Below are 10,891 nucleotides of genomic sequence, written 5' to 3'. Positions count from 1 at the left end.
TTTCTGTCTCTCACAGTGAAGAACAAGATCTTGTACCGGACCAGCGCCTGTATCAAGATGCAGAAGACGGTTCGGATGTGGCTCTGCAAGAGGAAGCACAAACCTCGGTGGGTTTCCCTCCTTCTTTCCTTTCTTCCTGCATTTGTTGATTTCTTCCTTCCTCCCTTCCTTCCTGTATTCCTGCATTCCCTCCTTCCTGTTTTCCTTCTTTTCTGCCTTCCTTCCTTCCTGCCTTCGTTCTTGGATTCATTCCTGCATTCATTCCTTCCTTCCTCCCTTCCTTCCTTCCTTCCTCTCTCCCTCCCTCCTTCTTCTCTACCTTTCTCTGTCCTCCCTCTCCCATCTTCTCTCTATGCTCTTATCCTCCTCCCTCTCTACTCTCTCCTCCCTCTGCTCCTACAGTACATTTTTCCATCCCTTTCTCCACCTTCTCCTCTTTTTACTCCTCCTCCTCCCTGTCCTCTGTGTTCTTTCACTTTCTCCCTCTCCATCATCTTCTACTCTCTGCCTCTCTCCTGGATCTCTCCCTCCTTTCGTCCTTGTTGCTCATTGTCCTCCAACTCAGTTTTCATCTCCCACTTCCCTCTGTTCATTATCTCGCCTCCCTTTCCTCATTCCCTCTTTTCCATCCTTCCTCATTAAACTCATCTCCTTTTTTCCTGCCTTTATTCCTTGCTCCTTCCACTTCCTCCCTCGCTCCATCGTCCTCATCTTTCTCCTCCTCTTCTTCTTCATTATCTGCCACTTTCACAGCTCGGCAGTGTCAGTCGCCAGGCGACACGTGCAGCTCTGCTTATTACCTCCAATATTTGATGACAGGGGAGGGGGTGGGGTGGGTGGTGATTTGTTTTTTCTTCTTCTTCTTCTTCTTTTCTTTTTCTTTTTTCCCAGCAGGGTGTTTTATTCTGATCTGGCAGCCTGCTGGGTCACACTAATATGCCGTGTGATTGTGTTTGAGTGTGCAGCTGATGAGGTGAAGTGTGTGATTACAGTAGCTGAGCTGGGTGGTGTTTTAATGACGAGGGCGGAGTTTGGGCCGAGATTGAGATTTATAGAGCAGCGACATGGGCGACAATCATGAAATAAGGAGGCAATTTACATCAATCAGAGCTAAAAGTGGGGATAATTATATTGTTTTGAAAGTCACAAATAAGCTTTAAGTCCTGAGTCTAAGACCAAGTCCTAAACTTTGTGTTTTAAGACATAAATTTGTTATTAATCACTCTTATTTATTTAAATTGTTAACCGGTAGTAAAGTACATTTAGATAAATAATTATTGTTCTTTGTTTTTATTTTATTGATATAATTTCATAACAATTCAATATAAAAATTATCAGGTTACAGCTGCAACAATTAATCAACTACCAATTAACAAATGAAGTTTTAATTCCAGCTTCTAAATTGACGAGTTTCTGCCTTTCTTTGACATATGCAACATGTTTTGGATTGTAAGTCAAACAAAACATATGAAATTATGAAAGTTTTTGGAAACTTTTTCATGGACTAAAAGTTAAACCAATTAAATATTTCAGTTTTGGGAGATTATCAAATCATCCAAAGTCAAAAAAACCTGAAGTCCAAGTGAAGTCAGGAGTCTTCTGATTCGATTCTTCAGTTTGAGTCACATGATTTAAGTTCACACCTCTGCAGCACAGAGCATAAACAGCATAAACCTTTATTGTGACGGGACAAACTGTTCACTTCTGATTTGATACACTATAGCATGAACTTTTAAACATTTAGATTAAGTGTGGAAACCAAAATCGTGATTTAGATAATTGTACAAGTAATTTGTCAACTCTCCAACAGAGCAGGTGGAGTAGATAAAGCTTTATTGCCTGACAAAGTGATTGGTAGGTGAACGATTAGCTGCATTTAACTGCTGACTGATGCCATTTCCCTCTCTGTTCATGAGTTAGAAACACTTTTTTTTTGTATGTTTGAACCCTGCTGTTTTTTTTTCTCCTTAAATTTCCACATCAATAACAGTAAAGTTAGATAAATGATTGTGTATCTACAGTATGTTGTGTATATGCTTGGTTTACTGCGGTATATGTATTATTAATGAGCAGTGACAGAATCGGTCAGGATCTTATTGTTCTAACGTAACCTTCAACATGTACTTATTGAGACAAATTCAATAATGCCATTTCTCATCTTGTTTTCTTACACTTATTCATTTATTCAAGGTGTTTTTTTTGCTTTTATTTAGAACAGTAGTTAGCAGAAAGGCAGACAGGAAACAAGGGTATGGCATAAAATAAAAGTCCCTGGCTGGTATTGAAGCACAATGTTGAACTTCACATTTCCTTCACATTTCTCCTCTTTCTGATTGACACTAACTAACACTAACCAAGTAATTTCGTTTATCTAAAACATAAGCAAAACACACAAGAGATGCAAGATACATCCTGGCATTGAAGGAGCAGCCACAGACCAAATATCACCTGGAAAAAAATGTATAATTTAGAAGAATACTATTATGAAACCGTGTGCTTGCTTTCTTTTTTTAATTTTAGTTCCTAAATTTCAATCTTCAATACTTCAAATACCACCTGACCCCCTCTGAAGTACAAAAACCCTCAAAGCAAACGTTCATGTTATTTCCTTCCTCTGTTTCGTGTTTGTGGTTCAGAATCGACGGCTTGGTGAAGGTGCGTAAGCTGAAGATGAGGATCGACCGCTTCAACGAGGTGGTGGCCGGGCTGAAGGAGGGCAAACAGGAGATGAGCAAGCAGGTCCAGGATCTGGACGGCGCTATCAATGCCCTGATGATCAAAATCAAGGTGGGTGAGATGGAGAGCGTGACCTAGATCTTATCTCTGCTATTGAAGCTTTCCAGTCAACTGTGATGCCTAAATTCTGCCGTATCCTTCAGTGAGAGCTCATTGTGGTGCTGTCTGCTCTGACAGACCAGGCGGGGAGTTCTGGTCCTCTGAAATGAGGCCAATGCGGAAGTAACTTAGAATTGCATTCTAGCAAAAGGCCACCAGGGGGCGACCGTTTTGGTGTCAAAAAGACTTCCATCTCAATACAAGTCAATGGAGAACTTCTCACTTGATTTCTAACCTCAGTAAACGTTTTCAAAATGTGTTTATGGTCTCAATCGCTAGTTTAAAGCCTTCTTCAATGCAGTATGATGTTCATTTGTGAAATTTTGACCTCCCTGATTTTATATTAGACAATAAAGCAGGGTATGCATTAGGGCGTGGCTACGTCGTGATTGACAGGTTGATTGTCCAATGTCCTCGAGATCCAGCCTTTGCAACCTATCGCAACCTCCTCACTCCGCTCATGGCTCCGCCCATGCCCCCGCCTCATGCCCATATAAGTAGAATCCGTGTTTTTATTTTTCCCAGCATGCACATGAAAGGTTCAAGATGGCGCTGCCCAGATTCAAAACTATTGGCTTCCGAGCAGCAGTCCACAAACCAATGGGTGACGTCACGGATGTTACGTCCATTTCTTTTATGCAGTCTATGTGACAGACACTGACACTGAAAGAGTTCAGTTTCAAAAAATAGAGTACCCACCATTTTTGACTAGTGTACCACCTACTCTTGAGTAATGATGGACAGCATTAAATTAAACCACATTCTGGTGCAGTTTGATGGATGGAGGACGCCTTCGGTGCCAGCTCCACTAGATAAGTTCACAGATGGTGTTCTTTACATTTGCATACAGTATAGATAACTTGTCATGTGAATAGATAAAAAGATAGATGGGGTGTATTATTCAGATATATTTACCCAAACTGATAGATTGTCAGGATTCTTCTTCTCATTATCATAATATTTGCTTTTGAACAGGATTAAATTGTTTGCTTTCTTTTTAGATAATCTTCGCTATGAATGTCATGAATCTTAAATATCCTACGTAGATTGTTCTTCTCTTTTGGTTTCTATAAATTCTCACTTTCTTACCGGAGAGGAGTGATAGAGGTTGGCCCGAGGTCTCGCCACAGTAAATGTCGCCGTAAGAAGGACAAACGCTGATGAAGGGACTCCAAGTGAGACGCTCCTGTCACGTCAAACTCCGCCCCGCAGCATTGTCGAGTAGAGTAACTGCCAGTCGCAGGGAAAAGGTTGCGTTGACAGCAGATGCATATGAATATTCATCTGCCACGAGACATTAACACGTTTGCCTCCTCAGGTTTACACCGCCGCCCAGCGTGTCTGTGTCAGCCGTCAGATCGCGCTCTGATGACGGCTGACACACAGTAGCAGTGGACTGAGAGGAACCTGTTGCTCTCAAAGGGGTTTTTAAGCTTTTGTGAGGACCAGCGGAAATGTTAAAGTCTGATGTTTTCTGTCAGTGGCTCTGAGGTCCTTTGACTTTTTGGATTGCATGCTGTCAGGTCAACTTTGACGGGGTGTTTGCATGCATACATGATTGCATGTTTACTTATGTATAGTTTACTACTCTTTTGTATGCATAAGAGATTTTATGTGTGTTTGAAAGATCAGGCTTCAATAAGATGTTTGAGGTAGTAGTAGTAATTTGTTTATTGGGACCATGTTCAGCTATAAACATTATGATTGCTAAGGTGTTTCTAGGAGGAAGTTCCCTTCACAGGAAACCATTAAAAAAAAGCCCACAGCCAGACCAAATGTAAACTAAATTATACATCCACATTAGGGCTGTGACTAATGATTAGTTTCATAATTTATTGGAGCTGAAAAATCTTCAAATGCTATATTTTGTCTGAGCAGCTGTCCAAAATCTAAATATTCAGTTTACTACCCTAAAATACTCAGCTAATTATTGCTGCTTGACTAATTCATTCAGATTTTTTGGCCATGTATCATGAGGTAATGGGCAGGTATTGGGGTGGGTTGCTAGGTGGTTGCTATGGTGTTCTGGGTGTTTTTCAAGAATTTGGCTGATGTTATCCATTACATCAGAACAGGATATTAACCCGTATGATTTATTATAGTTCCCCAAAATCTCTAGCTAATGCCAAAAATATGAAAATGTTCAGGATGTTCTGGTTTTGGCTACAGTAAGCTGTGTTCTAGATTGATTAAAGTAAATGAGATACTGCGGAATGACCACAATTATAAGAGCCAAAAATAGAGGGGGAAATAAAATGGATATCCAGCCTGAAAATTAAAACTGAAATAAACAGCCTAGTGTTAGGTAAGCTGAAGTTCACAGAGGTTAAAGGTCAGGTCAATCGAAAGCCTTATTTATGCCATTATGTGCTTTTATAAGATGTATTAGCCTGGATCTTTATTTAAATAAACTCCAGTTGCCCAGAAACATCATCATTATAAATCAGCTCTCTTCTCTTGTGTCCATTAGAATACCATCATGTCCCGCCTCGACATCGACCACGAGAACCAGGCTCTGGTGACCCGGTCGGAGCAGCTGCTGACCGCCATGCAGAACAAGAAGAAGGAGGAGGAGGAGCGGGAACGGCTGCGACGCATCCAGGAGGAGATGGAGAGAGAGAAGAAGAGGAGGGAGGAGGAAGAACAGCAGCGCAAGCAGGATGAAGAGGACAGGCGTCTGTAAGTGGGAGGGGGGGTTTAGGTTTAGGTTGGAGTACTTTTTTACATTTTTAGACACTTAACCGAGGCCTTGGTGAAACATTTTTGTTTTTCCATCACGTAACAAAAATAAAAAATAAGAGGCACTCGTTAAAGTTGTTTTGACCCAGCGAAAGCCACTTTTAACTTAGAAATGCTCCGTGTCCACACATTTTTAAAGGTGCTAATAGAGATTTACGTAATGAGATTGCTGCTCCAAAAGGATTTATTTTTACAGAAGTCATAAAGTGTTAACAAGCTGGGTCGTTTACATTTTCTCTATTTAGTTGATGCTCTCGTTCAGTGTGATTCACTATTTATGTAGAAATAAGCTTCACTTCTCAGGTTTCTGTCATTAAAACACTTTATTTCTACACTTTTCATACATACATAGTAATGTAACACACAAAAAATAATTTAATTTAATTTAAAAGTCTATTAAATTAAATAAAAAAAATAAATTAAATAAATGAATAATATGAAAATAATATAAAAAAAATACATAAAATTAAAGAAGAGTATTAAATATTTGATCCACCTACAGTGTATTTAAGTGTACTTATACAAATAATTACTTCATTAAAAAAAAAGAAGAAATTAAATGTGATAATTAGAACAATTGTATACCATTACCTTTATTTAATATAAAAAGTTATAATATAAGATCATGCCAAATGAGTTGATATGGTGTTTTTAAGTTTTAAGTTTTTAAGCAAGACTAATTATTTGGTACAAAGTTGTCATGGTTACACCACAAAAAAAAACATTGACCCGTAAAAAACCCTTGAAAAACACAAGTGTTATGTTTTTTTTAAAGGTTGAGCATTTAGTGAAAGTCCTAACAATTTTTTAACTTTCCTTACAGTACCAGTCAAAAGTTTGGACAAACTTTGTCATTGGAGACAATGGGAATTGTGTTCAAGCTGGTACTGTATGAATATATGAATATAAATTGGTATTTTTATAGCGCATGTAGTCAGTTTATTCTTTAACTTTTACTAGAAAGAGCTGTAAAGTTGGATGTGACTTGAAAAATAAAACCCAGGCAGCTTCCACATCCTCGTATGTGTGTGTGTGCAGAGCTGCAGGATCATAGAGGAAACTTGTAAAGATGAAGAATATCTGTCTTCTGCAATATTTTCTCTTATCTTATATCTTATATCTATGTCTTCTGACCAGTGTAGTTTTGAATCCGTCAAGCGCTACACAGAAAATTTCCTTCCCTGCCCAGATCATGGCAGACCCATTCCTCACTCAGCTTTGACCCCTATCATCGTCCTTTAGGAGGACTGATGAGGGGGCCACTGTGTTCGTCACAAACCACTGCCCGCTAATATGAGACATTAGAGACGACAGCCCCAAATTTTATGACCCACTTTCCCCGAGAGCTCCCAAGATTCACGTGAAGGTCATGACAACAGGACATCGGATGAAGTCACCGACACTGGAAAATGCCTGGTTTTATAGGATTTCCCTTCGCATCATAGATCATGTGGACGTTTAATCCAAATATTATTCATAAGGATGCATTAAAAGCCCCGTCTGTCTCCCAGCAGACTCAATTCCTCAAACACTGTGACTATACAGAGTGTGATGTTTTTCCTTTCTTTCCGGCATCCGCTGAAGCCGATGTTCCTATTTAAAATGTGTTGCAGTGGCAGCAGAATAACCTTTTATTCCTCGATGACTGATGAAAACAAGCAGCTCGTTCTAAGGAGAGCAGATGTCAGAGCTTTAGTGCTCTGGCAGTTTTCTTGTGAGCACACAAACAAAATAAAAAAAGGCAAAGTGCAAGACAATAAATAGCTGTTTAACCCTCCTGTTGTCCTCGAGTCAAGGAAGGAAGGAAGAAAGGAAGGAAGGAAGGGAGGAAAGGAGGAAGGAAGAATGGAAGGGATGAAGGAAGGAAGGGAGGAAAGGAGGAAGGAAGAATGGAAGGGATGAAGGAAGAATGGAAGGAAGGAAGGGAGGGAGGAAGAAAGAAGGAAGGAAGTATGGATGGAAGAGAGGAAGATGGAAGGAAAGGAGGAAGGTAGGAGGGAAGGAAGGAAGGAAAGGAGGGAGGGAGGAAAGAAAAGAAGGAAGAGAGGAAGGTAGGAGGGAGGAAGGAAGGACATAGGAAAGATGGAAGGAAAGGAAGGAAGGAAGGAAGGAAGGAAGGAAGGAACAGTCAAAACAGACAGGGTCAATTTGACCCGGGAGGACGGCACGAGGGTTAAGAGCAACGGAAACAGACACAACTCTAACCCTTACACTTTTAAACCAATACAGTTCAATTTAATTCAGATTTTATTAAAGACAGCTCATGGGTTGTCCATAGCACAATAAAATACAAAGAAGAAGGAGAAATTGACCAAATCCATTGTTAATAGTTAATGTTAAAGCTGCCTAGTAGTCAATATTTCCCCTCCAGACATGTTTTAAAATATATAAAAGTACAGTTTTGCATGATAATTGAATGTTTTTTTTCAGTGGTCAAAAACATGCACTTGCCCTCAAGTATCATTTTTACCTTAAAGGACAAATGCCTCTCATTCACCTATTTAAACACAGTAATGGTGGCAGAGCTCCTATGCAAGGTGGAGGCCTGACCAATGAAAGCAACTTTGGGTTCAGTGTATTGCTTAAAGACACTTTGACAGGAAAGGTTTGGGATTGAAATGCCAACACTGCAGTTAATGGAGGACCTGCTCCACCTCCTGAGCCACAGCCGCCCCCCTTTTACATCACCAAAATTAATATAATAATAATAACAAGCAGAAAGATAAACGTTTGTGACTTTAAACAATGGATAAAATAACGAGTCGCGTTGTGAAAGGTTTGGCTCATAGTAAAAAAAACTGAAAAATGACCCAATTCTGCACCTCTGAAACTTTTTAATCTCTTTTAGCATCCAGTTTTAGTTTTATGGCACATTTACTGTCTGGTTCACCCACTGTGCAGCACCAGAAAACAGCCGACAGAGAAAATTAAAGACCTGCTGGTGAAAATAATGGAGCATTTAGCAGCTAATATTTCCCTCAGGAGTTGGTAAGGAGCAAAATCAGAGCTAAAAGAGAGTGAATATTGGGACTTACATTCAGCGGGTGGACAGAAACACGACTGCAAATGAATAATAATGTTGTTCTTTAACTTTTTAAACTTACTTTCAATGTTATGAAGTGTTAAGTTATGTCTGTCAATCACCTAAATAAATTTAACTAGTGTGGAAATAGAAAGATTTACATTTTCACAGTCAGTATGAGATATAGAAATAGATATATTCACCTTAATAATCTCACTGTTTACCTTTCTGCCTCCATCACTGTTTGTTTTTATGTCTCCTGTCTCTTAAATGTATTCTCTCTCACTGCTTCACAATACGTCTCTTTTTCTCTTCTTCTCTTAATCAATGTCTTTGTCCGTCTGTCTTTCCCCCCACTATCATTTATTTTCTTTATCACTCCTGTCTTTTTATCTTCCTGCTCCACTCATCCTCCACTCACTCCTCTGTTTCTCTCTCCCTCCAACCAGGAAAGCAGAGATGGAGCTGAAGAGGAAGCACGAAGAGGAGGAGAGGAAGCGGAGGGAGGAGGAGGAGAGGAAGATGCAGGTGGGTGTCGCGCATGACAGAAAACCTCTGTTGGCCTTTGTGTGTTTTAGCTTTTTTTGAGATTCTTTGATGGATTTATATACGGCTGCTTTAAGTACAAAATTGCAAAATGACCGAAACAAACTGAAACACTCTTCAAAGCCTGTAACCATCATAATCATCATAACTGTATTATAACAGCACCTTTCATACAGGGAATGCAGCTCAGAGGGCTTTACTACAAAATAAATGTCATACACATAGAAGTGCTTCACATTAAAAGGGCCTAAAAGGAGCATAAAGCATAGAGCATAAAAAAAGAAAGAGCAAAGTAAAAGAAACTAAACATAGTAATAGTAATAGTAAAAAAATAGTACAGTAAAAAAAATAGTACAGTAAAAGTAGCTAAAAAATAGAATGAATGCAAAATAAAAATCAAGTAAAATACAACATGTAAGAAGTTCAGTAATGGATCAGTGTAGAGAAGACTAGCTAATAAAAGGCTAAAGTGAAGAGGTAAGTTTTTTACTTTATTTTAAAACTATTTAGAGAGCTGCTGAGATAAAAATGTCCTTATTGTATGCAGTGGGCTTCATCTTTATGTTGGTTTTCTTGGTATTAGAGCAGAAATAAGCAAAAAATACACTGTAATCAGAAAATTACTGAAAGAAGTAGATCATAAAGTCTCTGATTTTGAAGAATTTTCATCTCCAAATTTGGTCTAAATTGCAGAATTTGTTGTCTAAAAGTTGATCTCTGCATTACTGTAACTGTTATTCTGACTTTAACCCAATTCTAGCTCTTATCTTAACCCTTAACTTTAATCCAGACCTTTGAATTACCACAAAACTATCCTCACGATCGCAGGAAATGTCCTCACAATGATCACATAACATGACACACGCAGAGGCACGCACAGACAGAGAGGGCCATTAGTGCATGTGATGCGGAGAGATAAAGTGTGACCATGTTCCTGCCAAAACGGCTAGAAATGGATTAGAGAGAAGAAGAGCTGCACGGGAGGGATTTCAATTCTTCAGCTGTGTCGACACAAAGGCAGGGATATCACAACACGTCTGTTTTTATTCACATCATTCACAAAAAAACAAAAATAAAAATGGTGGGTTAGGGTTAGATGGTGGATTTTTATAGTCTGTGTTTTAAATGGTGAATATTATCTGCACACAGATTTTCAAAAACTTTAAAGTAAGATTATCATAATTTGATAAAGAAAGGCCCTTTGATGATACTAATTAGGAAAGAATCACACACTTTGTATTAAGTTTTGTTTGATGTTATTCTTCATTTAGATTACATTTTTATTCCTCCTTTTTTTTATTGTGGTAAAAACCAAAGGCAGTAGTGGATGTTTCAGTGAGGTGTTTGGTTTTTGGTGCAAAGTTTCAAATAGTGTTGACACAGAAAGAGAAAGAGATGATGGCACCTGTGATTTCAGCAAATTTCATTATGTTGTGTAATATCATAATAACAGGTGAGTCAGTGATTACACAAGGTCCTCTTATTGAAAATAGAGCTGAAGTTTTAACAGTGCTGCTCTATGATGACTAGTTCTGGTTCAGGAGAGTGATACAACATATAGACAAGTGAGAAGTGATGTTTAAAACTAAAACTGCATATTTTTTGTAAGTTGGGTGAACTGACCCTTTAAAACACACACACACACACACACACACACACAGAGACAGAGAGAGAGAGAGAGAGAGAGAGAGAGAGCTGTGTGAAACTAGCTTTCGTGCATTTCTACACATGAGCAGCAGATGCATCAGT

General features: G+C 38.9%; 1 protein-coding gene across 1 annotated transcript in view; it reads left to right on the top strand.

The window, feature by feature from the left end:
• Positions 1–10,891, top strand: part of myo6a (myosin VIa) — a 161,390-nt gene that overhangs the window by 117,084 nt on the left and 33,415 nt on the right. The window contains exons 24-27 of the mRNA XM_053336497.1: positions 17–107; positions 2,637–2,787; positions 5,306–5,514; positions 9,046–9,124. Coding sequence (XP_053192472.1) covers positions 17–107; positions 2,637–2,787; positions 5,306–5,514; positions 9,046–9,124 — 530 coding nt within the window. The remainder of the gene's footprint in view (positions 1–16; positions 108–2,636; positions 2,788–5,305; positions 5,515–9,045; positions 9,125–10,891) is intronic.

The sequence above is a fragment of the Scomber japonicus genome, chromosome 17 (genome assembly GCF_027409825.1).
Source record: "Scomber japonicus isolate fScoJap1 chromosome 17, fScoJap1.pri, whole genome shotgun sequence".
Lineage (NCBI taxonomy): Eukaryota > Metazoa > Chordata > Actinopteri > Scombriformes > Scombridae > Scomber > Scomber japonicus.
This window is presented reverse-complemented; position numbering and strand designations above follow the sequence as displayed.